The 17,944-nt window shown below is 34.0% G+C and overlaps 1 protein-coding gene and 1 pseudogene across 1 annotated transcript; one reads left to right on the top strand and one right to left on the bottom strand.

The window, feature by feature from the left end:
* Window positions 1-11,247: 11,247 nt before the first annotated feature.
* Window positions 11,248-13,453, bottom strand: LOC122723260. Its single transcript, XM_043955040.1, has 6 exons — window positions 13,406-13,453; window positions 12,692-12,696; window positions 12,477-12,593; window positions 11,966-12,092; window positions 11,765-11,881; window positions 11,248-11,373 (listed from the first exon to the last, which is right to left on the bottom strand). Exons 1-6 carry the CDS (start codon window positions 13,451-13,453, stop codon window positions 11,248-11,250), a joined length of 540 nt encoding a protein of 179 aa, XP_043810975.1.
* Window positions 13,454-13,971: 518 nt separating this feature from the next.
* On the top strand, window positions 13,972-17,940 carry LOC122723259 (annotated as a pseudogene).
* Window positions 17,941-17,944: the final 4 nt, after the last annotated feature.

Genomic DNA, 17,944 nt, shown 5'->3' with positions numbered 1-17,944 from the left:
AAGATATAATTTATTTTAATAATTTTTTTTAAAAGCAAAACTATTGATTGTATTAATAAAATTCTATCAAATAAAGAGGGATATCATCCCAAACAGAGAGACGATTATACCTGATAGATTTAGGCCAAAATATGAGCAGTTAGAATAATATTATGATAAATCTAACTAATAGAAATATTAGTTTTAGAATCTAACAAATATTTACTATCATTCAAAATCAAACTTCTACACCCCTGCATAAGATAATTTGGCAAAAATACTCGTTTTTCATTCTTTTTTCTCGAGTATAAATCATTAAAGTCTCCCGAACAAAGTCACGGAAAAGAGTTTCTACGAAATAAATCTCGAATAAGGTTCCAAGATTGTTATCGTCGTTGCGATTCCGGAAACTCATAATAACTAATAAACCTCCATTGAATATTATATTCCGAAACAACTAAATCAATAAAATTTGAAGAAAAGCCGATTACAGAAACAGACCATAATTTTTTCACATTAACGAAAGATATCCTCTCAATTCTTATCTATTAAGTGAAAAACAACCATCAAAATGTAAAAAATTACAACAAAATTATTAGTTAACTTTTTTTTTTTAAATATAAAAATATTCAAAGACGTATTCTACTGTACATTTATTTTATCATTATTTTTTAGTATAGAAGTGGTAGCCTCCAGTGTCTAACTAATTTATTTTCTCTTGTATAGATTCTAGTGTATTTTGGACCACGTCAGATATACTATTTTTTTAATTTTTTATTTACACAGAATTACTATATTTTGTAAAATATAATATTATTTTATTACTCAATATTAAAACAGTGAACTCATAAATATTATTTTTAAATGTATATGATCACAAATTAAATTTTATCATTTAATTAATTATTTTTTTTAAAAAAGTTTATAGAAAGCTTAACTTAATATTGTATATTTAAGAATATACGGTACCCAAAATAAATTATATAACTAAAAAAATAATAATAATATTCACCAATGATTTATTATTTAATTTATTAAATAAAATAATTTAAACATTTTTTAAAATGATATTTATATCTTAACATTTTAAATTTTAAATAATTAACAACAACTTTAATATTAATCATGGTTTTTATTGACTTTTTAATTAAAAATGATTTTAACTTATAATTAAAATCTTGATTAATATTAAAATTATAATTTAATTTAATTATTCAAATTTAAATTTTGTAGCATAAATATAATTTCACGAAAAAATTTAATTATTTTGTTAAATACACCTTACTTTTAATACAATAAAAATAATAATTATTTTTTAATACAATAAAAATAATAATTATCTTTTAATTTTGGGTGCATCCTTTTATTGAGTAGATTTATTATTTAAATTTTAGGCATTTTTATTATTAATAAGTTAATTTTTATCTCTATTATTAATGAAATAATCCTTTCAATCTATTTCTGTTATCTTCCTCTTCTCAATTTACAAATTTTTATATTTATATACTAAGTTTATAATCTTGAACGATGAAATCAATTCTTTTACTTTTACATTAATTTTATTCATTAACATTAATTAATTTTAGATTTTTTAATATGACTATCATAACATGTGGCTTATTATTTTTAAAGTTTATTAGATAAAAAAAATTGAAATTTATATTAATTTATATTTATATTTAAAATTTTATATTTTGATAAATCCAAACCTTTTTCATTGTCACAATTAAAATTAAAATAATTAAAATTAAAATTTAAAATTCAATTAGTTATAATTCTAATAAATTAAAAAGATTTGGTTTATTATTCAAAATTTAAATATTTAGATATAAATATGAATTAATATAAATATTTATTTTTTTTTTATCCGAAAAACCTTAAAACTAATAATCAATACGGTATGATAAGTGGGTTAAAAAAAATTTTGGTCAAAATTGATTGAAACTAACGATTAAGATTGAGACAAACGTGAAAGGATTGCATTCATTATTCAAAATTTTAAGTTTAAGATATAAATATAAAAATTTATAAAAATTTTTTGTTTGAAAGTAAAACTATTTATTGTATTAATAAAATTTTATTAAATAAAAAGGATATTATACCAAACAGAGAGACGATTATACTGATAGATTTTCTAGTCAAAATATGAACAGTTAGAGTATCATTACGATGAACCCATCTAACAGATATATCAGTTCTAGAATTTAACAAAAATTTACCATTATTCAAAATCAAACACCTGTATAAGATAAATTGATAAAAATACTTCTCAAGTGTCTGTCTAAATCCCTGCATAATATAATTTGGCAAAGATATGCCTTCTTTCTCATCTCTCGAGTTTAAATCATTAAAGTCTCTCGGATAAAGCTACGGAAGAGAGCTTCTACAAGATAAAGCTCGAATAGGGTTCCAAAACTGACGTCCTCGTTGCGATTCCGGAAACCAATAATAACTAGTAAACTTCCATTGAATATTACCTTCCGAAACAACCGAATCAATAAAATTTAAAGAAAAGCCAACTACAAAAACAGACCCATGACTCTTCCACATTAACGAAATACATCATCCCAATCTTTGTCTATTAACTGAGAAGCAACCATCAAAATATCAAAAATTACGAAAAAATTTCATATGAGAACTAAAAGTTTTTGTTACCATCAAAAATAAAATGTCCGCCTTGTAACTAGGAACCAAATCATTCAATACAATAACTGTCCGAGGATTGACGCCACAAGTCTGCCAAAGAGATCTGTATATTCTGAAAATTGATTGGATTGTATATGAGAAACATCCACACCTTTACACATTTATTTCTTTTTTAATAGGAAAATAATTATATGGAGGAAAAAATAGCTGTTGCGGAAAAGAAAAAGGATACAAAAGTGGAACAGCGTTAGCTGCAAGTGCTGGTAAAACTGCAAACATAGAACAGTACAAACACAGGTAGAGATAATTAAAGTGGGAAGGAAAAAAAACATGCAGATCATAGGATATGGAAAAATTTTTTTAGTGAATTTGGTTCAAATTGGAAAAATTGATCAAATCAAATTAATTTGAAATTTTAGTTTGATTTTTTATTTATTTCAGTTTGATTTGATTTTCAGTTTTAAAAATTTTAGTTATTTCGGTTCGATTCAATTTTGATTAGAAAAAAATAGAAAAATCGAATCGAAATGATTAGTAATAATAATATATTATTTTTGATAATATAGAGAGATTAGACCATAATTAGAGTTGAAATATTTCAATTAAATTTTAAAATATTAAAAATAAAATTTAAAAATAAAAAATCTATTAAAAATTCAATCCATCAAATCGAATCAAATCAGATCAATTTGATTTGATTTAATTTATATTTAAAATCAATTCAGCTCGATCTTTATAAATATTAAATTTTAATTTTCAATTTATTCAGTTCGATTTTAAATCAAATCAGTCGAATGCTTACCCCTAAAATTTATCATGAATTCAAGACATATATATAATAAGATAAGAATAATTGGGCAATTTCAATATATTTTTTCATTGAAGTAAGTGGATATATATATTTTTCCATTGAAGCAAGTGGATATATATACAGATTATAAGGTTTTGTCAAGGTCAACTCCTAATAATCCTCTATCAATCAATTAATCTATAATTATGTAATCTCCTATAATTATGTACAGATTATATTCACGCTCTAACACTTCCCCTCAAGTTGGATCATATATATTTATCATGTCCAACTTGTTAAAAAGATATTCTATTCGAGGCCCATTTAAAGTTTCAATGAGTAGATCACCTAGTTGCTCTCCTATTTTCAAATAACTAGTGGGGATTAAATTTTCTTAAATATTCTCACGGATGAAATGACAATCAATTTCAATATGCTTAAACGTTCATGGTATAATGGATTGGAAGCAATGTTAAGAGCAGCCTGATTATCACACCAAAGTTTCGCGAGTGACGCAACATCCATATCAACTTCCTTCAGCAGATGATTTATCCACAGAATCTCACAAGTGGATTGAGTCACGGCCCTGTATTTTGACTCGGCACTGGATACCACATTTTGCTTTTTACTTTTCCAAGACACTAGGTTTCCTCCAACAAATATACAGTTGTAACGACCCGGAAATCGGACCGCTACCGGCGCTAGGATCCAGATCGACTTAAGGTCGCCGGGACCCGTAGCAAGTCTAACATACATCCTGCACAACTAGTATAATCCCGTACATGATCAAACATAACATAAAACTTTAAACTTTTCCTTTCATTTTCCAAGCTTAACTTGTGCATGCACAATAACTGTAAACATAAAACCCCTTACTGGAACCCTCATCAAATGCTCCAGTTGGGTCAACATATCATACGTCAAGCTTGGTTCAACAAATCTCATCATAAAACATACATAAAGATCATGTGTCAAAAGGGATTAACCATACATGACTAGGGCAAAGCACAACTCTAACCATGACATGTCATTACATATCCTTACATTACAATACATACTTTTACATCATTACATAACTTTACATTACATCATGTCCACTACTATTCTATTACATAACATAACCATAGCCGTAACCTGCCGACCTCCTGAACTATCTCTGACCCTGCAAACCTGGGGTTAGGGGAAAGGGGTGAGCTATAAAGCCTAGTGAGCAGAACTATATAAGGAAAACATTTAAACATATGCCATCATGAAATGCATCACATCACAAACAATACACATCAAGGATGAACTTGTCACCAATAGCCCTCTACATATCTCATATCATAACATGTCCAACTATGCCAGGGGCGATACGGCCATACCTGGTCTTCTCTTACATAGCTCATATCATAACATGTCCGACTATGCCAGGGGCGATACGGCTACGCCTGGTCTTCTCTTACATATAACCTATTGCCAGGGGCGATACGGCCACGCCTGGTCTTTCCATCTCATGTCATATCATATCATATCATATCGTACAGAGGGCTAGAGGATCATTCAATATTCATCAACATCATCATCATCGTATTATGCAATGCATCATATTCGTGAATTCTAATGCAAACAACTTATTACATAATATGGTATTCATGATGCATGAACATGCTTAAAACATTTAATTTATTTTTTAAACATAAAGTTCAGTTCTACTCACCTTTGGCTACCTTTGGACTAACTCTGAAGCAGCTAACACTGCTGAACACCTCGGTTCCTCAGGTCCAATCCTACACAGGTGGACTCAAATGAGGGACCAAACATACTCTAACAGGACTCTAAACAACTCCCCAAAAACCCCCTAAAATATCATAAAACAATCATGCAAAACAAGCAAAGGAAGGCTGGACAAGGCACCTTCGGCGGCACATTCGGCTGCCGAATGCTCCCACAGATCCGAAAGTTAGGCACTTTCGGAGGCAGGTTCGGCGGCCAAAAGTCTCTTCCAGAGACGAAAGCCAGGCACTTTCGGGGGCAAGGTTAGGCGGCCGAAAGTCCCTTCCAGAGCCGAAAGTCCATTTTCGGGGGCAAGGTTAGGCGGCCAAAGATTGCTTCCACAGGCAGGTTCGAAAGCCGAAACTACCTTCGGCGGCCGAACCTGGGTTCCCCAGCAAGGTAGAACCCGTTTCCGCCTCATACAATCCGCCTCCAAAACCTCCCACACTCACATCCAACACTTCCAAAACATGCACAACTCATACAACAAGCATATAGGGGTCTCAGACTAGCTTAAACCCTAACAAACATCTCATTAAACATGCATTAACATACTTTTATCATAAAGGGTATCAAAACCCAAACATGCACATCCATACAACTCATGCATTCCTAGCCCTTAACCCTTCATAAAACTCACTTAAAACATCATAAGGATAAAGATCTACACTTACCTCTTAAAGATCGAGGTTTGGTGCGACCCAAGCTTGAAGGTATGGAGAGTCCAAGCTCCAAAAGTCTCCAAACTCTCAAAACCTTGATCAAAGCTTAAAACTCTTCAAAGCAAAGATAAAACTCATGAAAACTTGAGGGATTTGAAGAAAAAGCATAAAAACAACCAAAGGAGAGCATGAACTCACCTATGCCCGAAAAGAGAGAGGAAACTCGCCCATTTTCCGAACAAAGGGCCTTTTATAGGTGGCCGGCCAAACCTCCTTCGGCGGCCAAATCTGCTTCCAAAACTTCACCACGTTCGTCGGCCGAACTTGGGGTTCGGCGGCCGAAAAAGAAAGCCATATTCGGAAGTCTAACGTGCCTCCTAAACAGCCCCATGTTCGACGGCCGAACTTGGGTTCTTCCCTCCTTGGTCTTTTCTTTCAAAACTCAATTTCTTTCTCATTGAAAACCTTCAAAACACTTAAAAACATTTTAGAAAACTTTTATTTTACCCTTCTAGAAGGCTCCGACATCTGAGATTTCCGGATTCCAACGGAGATTCAGCCGGAAAGTTGAAATTCCGATGCCGGGGTCTAGCCGGGTATTACATTCTCCCCCTCTTAAGAACATTTGTCCCCGAATGTTCCTCAACTAGCACATGCATACACATAATATAACATAAACATATAAACACATAAAAAAAGAAACACGGTACCACTGGAGTAAGAACCCCCGGTCTCCCAGGCGTACTCCTCATACTAAGGTGATTCCAAGGGATTTTCACCATCGGGATTTCCTTATTCCTGTACCTTCTGACTTGTGTGTCTACGATCCGTACTAGCTGCTCAACATAGGTGAGATCCCCCCTGAGATCCTCACCTCTGGTCCTTTAAGAACCTCACTCGAATCCGACACGAACTCACATCTCATGGAAAATTGGAAAAACAGATGGATCTCCTCCATGGAAGTAGGAAAATCTAACTCGTGGGATACATTCCCAATCCTTTGCAGGATTTCAAAGGGTCCGATGTATCTTAGAGTTAGTTTACCCTTTTTCCCATAGCGAATCTCCCTCTCCTAGGAGACACCTCCAGCAATACCCAACCTTCTCCTGAACCTCAACATGCTTCTGCTGCGCACTCTAATAAAACTCTTCTCCCTTCTGAAACTTTACATGCTTCCTGCGGACAGCTACATAACTCTTCTGCTGACTCACAGTAGTTCTACTTCTTTCTCTAACCACAGGCCTTCTCTCTACTGTAATATGGGATAAACTGCCGAGTGATCTCTGGCTGAGGACATCTAACCTAACATTTGCCTCACCCGGATGATATTGGATCTTGCAATCATAGTCACTAAGCAGTTCAACCCATCTTCTCTGCCTTAGGTTCAACTCTTGCTGACTCAAGATGTACTGCAAACTTTTATGATCTGTAAAGATCTCACATTTTACCCCATGAAGGTAATGCCTCCACATCTTGAGCGCAAAGATCACGGCTGCCATCTCTAGATCGTGTGTAGGGTAATTCAACTCATACTTCTTCAGCTACCTAGAAACATGAGCAATTACCCTGCCATTTACATTAACACACAATCTAGCCCCACACGGGACGCATCACAGAACACTATGAAATCTTCATTACTGGTAGGCAAAGCTACCACCAGTGCTGACGTCAACCTTTTCTTCAGCTCTTTAAAACTCTTTTCACACTGGTCAGACCACACAACCTCTGGTCCTTCTTGGTCAATATGGTCATAGGAGCCGCAACTCTAGGAAAGTTCTGGATGAACCTCCAGTAGTTAACCTGCCCAACCCAAAAAGCTCTTAATCCACATTACGGTAGTGGGTCTGGGCTAGTTAGCTACAGCTTTAACTTTCTTGGGATCTACCTCAAAACCCTTTTTTTGACATATCGTGACCCAAGAAAGATATACTCCTTAACCGGAACTCACATTTGGAGAACTGGGCATCCAAGCCATGTTCTCTCAGGGTCTGCAACACTGTCCTCAGATAATGGGCATGCTCCTCTGCGTTCTGGAATACACCAAGATATCGTCAATGAAGACAATAACAAAGTGGTCTAGAAACCGACTAAAACTCTGCTCATGAGGTCCATGAATGCTGCAGGTGCATTGACTAACCCGAACGACATCACTAGGAACTTATAGTGCCCACATCTGGTCCTGAACGCCGTCTTGGCACATCTTCTCCCTTGGTTCTTAACTGGTGATACCCGGATTTCAGATCTATCTTGGAGAAACAACCGGCTCCTGCTAGCTGGTCTAAAATAGATCGTCAATCCTAGGTAACAGATACTTGCTCTTAGTAGTGACTTTGTTCAACGACTTGTAGTCGATACAAAGTCTTAAGGATTCATCCTTTATTCTCATAAACAACTCTAGAGCACCCCAAGGTGAGGTACCCGGTCGGATGAAACCATTGTCTACCAACTCTTGCAACTTCTCTTCAACTTCTTTAACCCTGCAGGTGCCATCCTGTAGGGAGGGGTAGAGACGGGTCTGGTTCCCATTATCACTTTAATTTCAAACTCTATCTCCCTAGCAGGTGGTAAACCTGGCAGCTTGTCTGGAAAAACATCTAAGAACTCTCTGACTACGGGCACTGAGGTGGGCTCCCTGACCTGACTACTATGCTCTCTAACATGAGCAAGAAACCCCTGACAACCTCTCCTGAACAACTCACGAGCCTGTAGGGCTGATAACAAACCTTTAGGTATCTCTACTCTGTCCCCACTAAGGACTACCTCTGATCCACCCTGAACTCTAAACCTGACTACCTCGTCTCTGCTATCCAAGGTAGCACTACGAGCAAAAAGCCAGTTCATCCCTAGAATGACATCAGAATCAGTCAAATCTAGAACCACTAGGTCGGCTGGAAGAGATCTACTCACAACATACTCTGAACTATATCGGCAGACTGACTCTGCCACCGATGGATCACACTTGGGTCCACTGACCCAAAGGGGACACTCCAACCCAAAAGCTATCCAACCCACTCTATCTACGGCTCTCGAAGCAACAAGGAAAGAGAAACACATCAGGGTTCATTAAAGCATACACATCAGAACATACAGAAGTGAGATTACCTGTCATCACCATGTCCGATGTGTCCGCCTCTTGCTGGGTCATGGAGAAAATCCGAACTGGAGCTGATGGACCTTCTCCGCGGGAACCTACTGAAGAAGGAGCTATCCCTCTCCCTCTGCCTCGACCACTGCCCTAAAACATGGCTGGAGCTACTGGTTGAGCCATACTGTTTGAAGCTGTCTGCTGGGACTGTGTCACCAAGGTCGCAGTGGGACACTCACGTGCCATGTGCCCCTCCTGTCCGCACCTGAAACATGCTGTTGTCCCAATCCGACAGACTCTCTTGTGCAGTCTACCGCACCTTGTACATCTGGAGCCATCCGAACCGGAGCTCGAGCCATAACCTATTCCCAGACCAGACTTTAATCGGTTCCAGAACTTGTTCTTCTTCGACCTTCTGAGGCCTCTGTCACCCTTTTTACTCTTCATGGTAGTATCGTTCAGAGAGGAGAGATTAACATCACTCGTCCCCGGGACTTTGGAACCCGAAGACTGTGCCAAAGACTGCTTAACTGTTCCCTGAATAATGGCACTAACCTCCATCTTTCGGGCCATATCCACTATAGCATGGAAACTCTCCCTCTCTGCTAATTGGATCAAAGAGGAATACCTGGAGTGGAGTCTCATGGTATACCTCCTTGCTTTCTTTTGATCCGTATCACAAGCTTGCCCCACATACGGCAACAACTCTAAAAACTTAGCTGTAAACTCATCAACACTCATCTCTTCCGTCTGCCTCAGTTGCTCAAACTCAATCATCTTAAACTCCCTTGAACTGTCTGGGAAAGCCCATCCTGCAAACTCATTGACAAACTGCTCCCAGGATAAGCTCTCCAACCGTGGGTCCACATAGTTTTTGAACCATTCCCTTGCCTTCTTACTTTTCAATGTGAATCTTGCCATCTGAATGGCTCTACTGTCACTTGCTCCCAACTCATCAGTTATCATCTTTACCGTTCTGAGATGCTCAAAAGGGTCATCACCTGTTTCAAACTTGGGGGCATCCAACTTTAGGTAATCCGTCATCTTTACCTTACCCCCAACTGATGAGCTAGGTTTGGGTATCTGGACATCAGGAACTATTGGTTCTGCTGGCGGTGGAGGAGGTGCAGCATTCCCTGGGTTAGGGTTTCTAATCTTCCTTTCCTTTCCCTTTAGAGTTTCCACTCTTGCCTTCCACTTCTTCTTCATGGAAAATAAACAAATAAATAATATTAATACAATATTTTTCATAAATATTCACATAAAAATTATAAGAAATATTTATACATCAAAACCCCTAACATACCTTTAAATTTCCAAACCCTTGGTTAATATTCACTCTCCCTCAATCTTGAATTTTCTCTTTGATGTCTCTTCTTTTCTTCAAATTCTACTTTGGAAAGGTATTGGGAGAAAATGGGTAATTGATTGGAGGTGAAAGTTTGAAGAAATTTGGTGTAGAAAAGAAAAGATGGAGAAATGGGGTTTCATTGTTATTCAAGGGCAGAAGAAGAAAATGGGAAAGATGAATTCCCTCTTCTCTTCTAGTCTGTTCTTCTTTCTTCTTTTCTTTTTTTTTTTATTTGGTTAAGTGGTTAGCAAATTGCCACTTGTCCTTAAATTAAAATTTAATTTATTTTTTTTTCTCTCTTTTTTCTTTTCTTTTTATTCTTTTTTTATTCTTATTTTTTTATTTATTATTTTACTTTATTTTATTTTATTTTTGGGATGCTACACTTCACTAATGATTCTAACTATGTAAACTGCGAGTAGTATAAAGAAATAATATTCCATGATTTTAAATATTACTAGAGAGGCGTGGATGTGGGTTTAGGATTCATAATCTTTAGGTTGCTTTAGATAATGAACTAATTTGAGTGGTTTTGGAATTCGTATAATCTAAAAATAGTATGAGTTGTTTTGAGTCTTCTTTTTTAGAAATCCTTAGCCTCAGGTTATGGGGATTTGCATGTGGCATAGTAAAGTTGTACACAATAACGGCCTATTGCTTCAAAGTTATATTTTCTTCAAATTTAATATTAGAGCTTCCTTACACAAATTTTCTATTGTTTCCACTTTTATAGCTATATATTGTCTCTATGTCTTAAGAATCATTAGGACCTAGATTAATTAAATTGAATATGGATAGAGAATCTGGGTAATTCAAATTATAATGGTGGAGGAGGAGTTCCTTGTGACTTCAAAAGGTCTTGGTCATTAGTATTTTAGTTAGAGTTGGAGTTTGTAACATTATGCAAACTAAATTTTAAACTTTGCTTCATGTTTAATATCTGGCCTAGGATTTGGCATACGTAAAGTTTATTACACAATTAGACTCCAAGGACATCTGATAAATGACAAGGCTTTAAACCTAAAGCATGTGAATTTACTCTTCCAGTGTTGTGACCTCCTTTGTCGACCTTGGCAAGTGTGATTATGTCGTAGTTATAGAAAGGCTAATAGAGTCGCAAACAAGCTAGTGAACGTTGTGGTGTGTTCACTAATAGATACCCTTAAATGAATCTTCTATTAGAGAGTTTTAAATGGTCTAAATTTATTTTGTTGACGTGGTAATGTGATATTTTCAAGATTTTTCTTTCTCTTTATAAAAAAAGACAAAATGCACAAAAAATTTATTCAAATTTATTAGGGTGCGTTTAGTTATAGAAAACTATTTTTTGTTTTCGATCTTCAGTTTTATTTTTATTTTTCATAGAAAATTAGAAAAATACATTCATTTTATATAATTTTAAAAATCTAGAAAATATAATCAAGAGAGAGAGAGAGAGAGAGAGAGAGAGAGAGATAAATTGTATTCTTTGCTTGGAGAAGTTGAGAAGCTGGTACTTGAATGCTATAGAACCAATATAAACCATGAATTCCGTATCTTGCAATAGCATTATCCTTGCCTATTAGCCTTGTTGTGAAAAGAGGTCGTTTGGCATTGGCATTGTTGAACCTCACCTTTTGCATGCATGATAGATTTTTCATTATTAAGTTTAAGATATAAAAGTAATGAAATTGCTAAGTAAAAAGCGAATGATATACCTGAAGTTCAGAATTAGTAGTTGATGCCAAGGCTATTTGCAAAGTGTAACTTCCACTTTGCATTACACTTTTAAGTTCAAATATGATCTGCCATGTAGTTGCCTTATATGCCGTATTTCCAACCTTTCTGCAATTTGAATAACCAATCTCAATATAATTATTATTAGAGAAAAATATAAAAAGGTATCTTGTAGTTTCATTAGTTTTTCATTTTAGGGTATATGGTTTATTTCAAGATCTGTGATTTAATTTTGTGTCATAATAGTACATTGTGATATAAATTTTACCATAGTGTAGAGTTTGGAAATTATCATTGCTTGTCACTGAAAGGATATTATGAGGTACTATTTTGATACAAAATTGAATCACATATCCTAAAATAAACTACAGAGTCTGAAGTAAAAACCCGATGAAACCACACGGAACATTTTTGTACCTTTTCCTTATTATTATTATTATACTTCAAATAAATTAAAGATTGAGAGAAAATAAAATAGATGTTAATAAGTACCTGTTAACATGGGCCAAGAACCAATCTTTAGCATAATTACTAACACCAACGGTATATATGAGATCATTCTTAGGGTATAGATCAATATATCTTTCCCACAATCCATATTGTCTAAATCTGTACAGGAAAAAGCAATAATAAAAAATGATGCATGATATTAACTTTAGATGAAACAAGAAGGCATGCTTTGTGTTAGTTTTTGCAATGAGTTAGACCTGAACTAAATTTAATAATGACATCAGAGTTTTCCATTGATATTAGATTTTCTATAAATATGTCACATTTCAGTATAGTCCTAGCCTGCTTTCGGCACTTCTCTCCCTATATTTTCATTAAGGTATTTTAAATATTTTTCATGACATACTTTTTTTTATAAATATAATAAGATTTCATAAATATTTTAATTGAATATAAGTGAAATTAGCTTTATATTATTTCTTTTATGCTTGACCTTTATTTACTATTTGTTTTTTTTTTTTCGAAAATGGATGTTTGATTCATTTTTTAAATCTAGAGAGAGGCTCGTTATCTCTAGAAAACCTCTCATTTTCCTTTTTTTAATATTTTCTCATAATCTCTCCTTTTTGTTTTTCACTTTTTGATTTCTTTTATGTGGCTATCCATGAACATGCTCTGCAACATTTATCTCGTCCACCTCTTTTTTTTTTTAATAAGTAAACAAATATTTTAGTATACCAACCAATACCAAGCAAATAAAATAAAGAAAATCCAAATATAGCAACATAAACGAATATCCTAATATAGAAATACCATAAATAGGAGATGTTAGATATTTTTGTGTCTTGATTGCTCTTTTTAAAACCACCTTAGGTTCTTTTACCATTGGCCAATTACAAACTAGAGATTTATTCAAAAGAACCTCTCTCTAAAGTTTTTTTAGAGAGAGGCTGTCTCGTCGTCTGCCACACCTTCTTCTCCTTTCTATCGCGTTTGGGTAGGGAGGAGCTTTTCCTCATTCCCGCCCAGAATGTGAGTTTTCCACTCTACTTTTGAGTGGTGTTTTAAATTTTTTTCATTTTACATTTTTGTTATTTCTTAGTCAGCAGTTAAGTGGTTGTGGTAGTGGGGTTTTTCCTTTTGTCGTGCTTGATGTCCATAAGAAATAACAATAAAAAATGTTTAACACCCATCAAATTTTTGCATGCTTAAACAACCTTAGTTTGTAATTAGACTTGTTACTCTTAAAATTGATATTATAAATAAGAGTCAAATTAAGCATTGATTGTTAGTCATAGTGAAAAGAAAAAATATATCACTATCCTTTATCATATTCCTTAATCTTCATCCTTTTCCAAATATTTTCTTTGGTATTGAAAATCAATTTTCGTCAAGCATATAACGGTATTAAGCAAAATATGTTTTATATTTCCTGTTTAGCGATTATTATAATTTCCTTTGATCAATTTTATGTTTCTTGAGTTATCTAACTTCTTTTTTTCTCTGCTTCAAATTTTATAGAATTTCTCCGCACAAAATGGGCAAGATGCATTTGCTTGCTGGGTCTAACTGGCCTGCTATCGGTCTTTGCTTTTTCTTCTTCTTCCTTATTGCTTCCTCTGCGAAGATCCCAACAAGGTTCATACTCATGATCTTCCTCTTTATTTCGTTTCTTCTTTGTGATTTTCATTACTACTTTTTTTTTTCTGGCATGTGGTGACAAAGAAGAGAGAAGTAAGGTAATTAAGCTTATTAGGAATAACATGCGTACTGTTCTATTTGCAGTAAAATTCCAAGTACAACTAAAAAGAGCTCAGCTCTTGGGGTGCAGCTACAAGTAACTGATAAGCAAGTAATATACTTAAATTTTCCATCTTATTTTTTTTGTCACTTATAAATCTCCATATCATAGTTGTATTCTATTATTACCGACATATTCTATACAATTAATTAATTATTTAATGTGTTTAAATAAGGTGGTGATTGATAATGGAATTGTCCAAGTCAATTTCTCTAGTCCAGGCGGTGATGTTATCGGAATTAAATATAAAGAAATGGATAACGTACTTGAAACCAAGAATTATGAAAATAATCGAGGGTATGCATTTAATCCTTTATCAGTTTCTATTTATTCATTACATTGTGATAATAAATTCTAATTGTGGTTAGTAATTCTTGGAGTTTAGATACTGGGATGTGGTATGGAGCCGACCTAGAGATTCTAACATCTTTGACAAGTAAATGCATATCTAAATTAATACTTTATAAACTCTAGTTAAGCTTATTTTTTTTCAAGTTGAAGTTTTAATTGTTACTATAATTTTTAGGGTACAAGCTACAAAGTTTAGTATTATAGTGCAAAATGAAGACCAAGTAGAGATTTCGTTCTCTAAGATATGGAGCCCTTCAATGGATAAAACCACAGTTCCCTTGAAGGTAGACAAAAGGTGAGCCCTAGTTCATTGCATACTTTTTTCACCTTATAAGAAATAAACAAAGTTAACGAAAGTCTAATCTCTACACACCGATTTCAACTTTGCAGGTACATAGTTCGACGTGGAAGCTCAGGGCTTTATCTGTATGCTGTAATGGAACGCTTAAAAGGGTGGCCTGACGTTGATATGGATCAAATTAGAGTGGTTTTCAAACTTCAAAGTGAAAAGTAAATGGAGAATTAATCAATATTGTTTATCATTATTTATTTTATATTAATCAATTGAAGGCAACAAGAACATTTATTTATGAAATCAATGGTCAGGTTTCACTACATGGCAATATCCGATGATAGGCAGAGAGTAATGCCAATGCCTCAAGATCGCACCACTGGCCAACCTCTAGCCTATCCTGAAGCTGTTCTTTTAACAAATCCAGTCAACCCTCAACAAAAAGGAGAGGTAATTAATTATGAGAATATGGATTCAAAAGATTTACAAGACATAAATAAATAGATTCCATCGCGAAACAATAGATGGACCCACTTTGTATTTTTTGGGTATACGTGGACCGGATCGACCTAAGTATTAATAGCTTCATTTTAATTTCTCATTATTGGATTAATATATTGATAGTGTGCAAAGTGTTTTGATTAAATGTAAAATAATTGAAAGAAAATTGTGTTAGAAATCAAAGAAAATGTTATAGGAAAATAATAAATGCTAATTAATTTCTTAGGAATTTAAAAAAATTGAAACGTCTTATTATTGTGTACCTTCATTTATTATTTTATTCATTAATATTGTGGAATGATACGTGCAGGTGGATGATAAATACCAGTACTCTTGTGAGAACAAAGACAACAAGGTGCATGGGTGGATATCAAATGACCCACCGGTTGGATTTTGGATGATCACACCCAGTAATGAATTTCGCGATGCTGGCCCCGTCAAGCAAGACCTAACCTCTCATGTGGGGCCTATTGTTCTCAATGTGAGTATGTGATATTTGAAAATTTTCACTACTTGTTAACAATTTATAAGTAGAACGCCTCAATATTTTTACATTGAGAGGTTCATTTCCCTTCAAAATTCTTTTTTTTATCACAAATGTATTTTAATTATAATTCAGTTATTTTTGTTTAGATGTTTGGTAGTGTTCATTATGCTGGGAAGGACTTAAATACAGAGTATCGAAATGGAGAGCCATGGAAGAAAGTTTTTGGCCCTGTTTACGTCTATCTTAATTCTATTCCGCCTTCTGAAAATCCCAAAGCCCTTTGGGAAGATGCTAAAAGACAAGTACATATCTATTTGTTTATTCATTCTTTTTGTTCATGAGAATTTTGGATGCAATTTTGAGTACTCATGCTTGTTGTTGATTATTAGATGTCAACTGAAGTTAAAAGCTGGCCATATAATTTTCCTCGATCTGAAGATTTCCCTTCTTCTGATCAACGGGGAAATGTCGTAGGTCAATTAGTAGTTCGTGACCCATACATCAATGAAAAATTGATTGATGCAAGTTTAGCTTATGTGGGATTGGCAGCACCAGGTGCTGTGGGCTCATGGCAAACAGAAGTAAAGGTTAGAAATTTCAACAAATTTGAAATTTCATTTTCAAATTATCTAGCAACATGAGGAATTTCTTGGCTAAACATTGCTATGTTTTTTCAATTTACTTATAGGGTTACCAATTTTGGACTCAAGCTGACAAGAAAGGAAGTTTCTCAATTAAAAATATCAGAGCTGGGAAATATAGTTTATATGCATTTGTTCCTGGTTTTCTTGGAGATTACAAGTATAATGTGTTGATGTCATTATTCAACCAGGTATTTATAGCTTATAGTAGTTTTATAAATGGTTAAACTAATTTTCTTTAATTACTTAATGAAATTATGTACATGTTGAACTACAGGATCTGAGATCAAATTGGGTGTACTTACATATGATCCTCCAAGAAATGGTACAACTCTTTGGGAAATTGGCATTCCTGATCGTACTGCTTCTGAATTCTATGTACCAGACGCAAACCCAACACTCGTCAACAAATTGTATATTGATAGCCCAGCAAACAAGTTAGCTCCCTTCCACATTGCTGCATGCCTTCTTGTTTCATCCAAAGTTAATATCATGCATCATTTTTTATTATTGCTTTTTCCTATACAGATTTAGACAATATGGATTGTGGGAAAGATATACTGATCTATACCCTAAGAATGATCTCATATATACCGTTGGTGTTAGTAATTATGCTAAAGATTGGTTCTTCGCCCATGTTAACAGGTACTTATTAACATCTATTTTATTTTCTCTCAATCTTTAATTTACTTGAAGTATAATAATAATAATAAGGAAAATGTACAAAAATGTACCGTGTGGTTTCATCGGGTTTTTACTTCAGACTCTGTAGTTTATTTTAGGATATGTGATTCAATTTTGTATCAAAATAGTACCTCATAATATCTTTTCAGTTACAAGCAATGATAATTTCTAAACTCTACACTATTATAAAATTTATATCACAGTGTACTATTATGACACAAAATTAAATCACAGATCTTGAAGTAAACCATATACCCTAAAATGAAAAAACTAATGAAACTACAAGATACTTTTTTATATTTTTCTCTAATAATAATTATATTGAGATTGGTTATTCAAATTGCAGAAAGGTTGGAAATACGGCATATAAGGCAACTACATGGCAGATCATATTTGAACTTAAAAGTGTAATGCAAAGTGGAAGTTACACTTTGCAAATAGCCTTGGCATCAGCTACTAATTCTGAACTTCAGGTATACCATTCGCTTTTTACTTAGCAATTTCATTACTTTTATATCTTAAACTTAATAATGAAAAATCTATCATGCATGCAAAAGGTGAGGTTCAACAATGCCAATGTCAAACGACCTCTTTTCACAACAAGGCTAATAGGCAAGGATAATGCTATTGCAAGATACGGAATTCATGGTTTATATTGGTTCTATAGCATTCAAGTACCAGCTTCTCAACTTCTCCAAGGAAAGAATACAATTTATCTTACTCAGACTAGAAATGGAAGCCCTTTTTAGTGGT

Source organism: Manihot esculenta, chromosome 3, assembly GCF_001659605.2.
Source record: "Manihot esculenta cultivar AM560-2 chromosome 3, M.esculenta_v8, whole genome shotgun sequence".
Lineage (NCBI taxonomy): Eukaryota > Viridiplantae > Streptophyta > Magnoliopsida > Malpighiales > Euphorbiaceae > Manihot > Manihot esculenta.
The sequence above is the reverse complement of the archived record's forward strand: the minus strand, read 5'-3'. Positions and strand labels throughout refer to the sequence as shown.

Excerpts from the sequence above, each read along its gene's own strand:
- LOC122723260 (XM_043955040.1), bottom strand. The coding sequence starts at position 13,453 with ATGAGGAAAAGCTCCTCCCTACCCAAACGCGATAGAAAGGAGAAGAAG. Across the intron at positions 12,093-12,476 it reads TTCTTGGCCCATGTTAACAG|AAAGGTTGGAAATACGGCAT; the intron begins GTACTTATTAAC and ends TTCAAATTGCAG. Across the intron at positions 11,882-11,965 it reads CTACTAATTCTGAACTTCAG|GTGAGGTTCAACAATGCCAA; the intron begins GTATATCATTCG and ends TGCATGCAAAAG.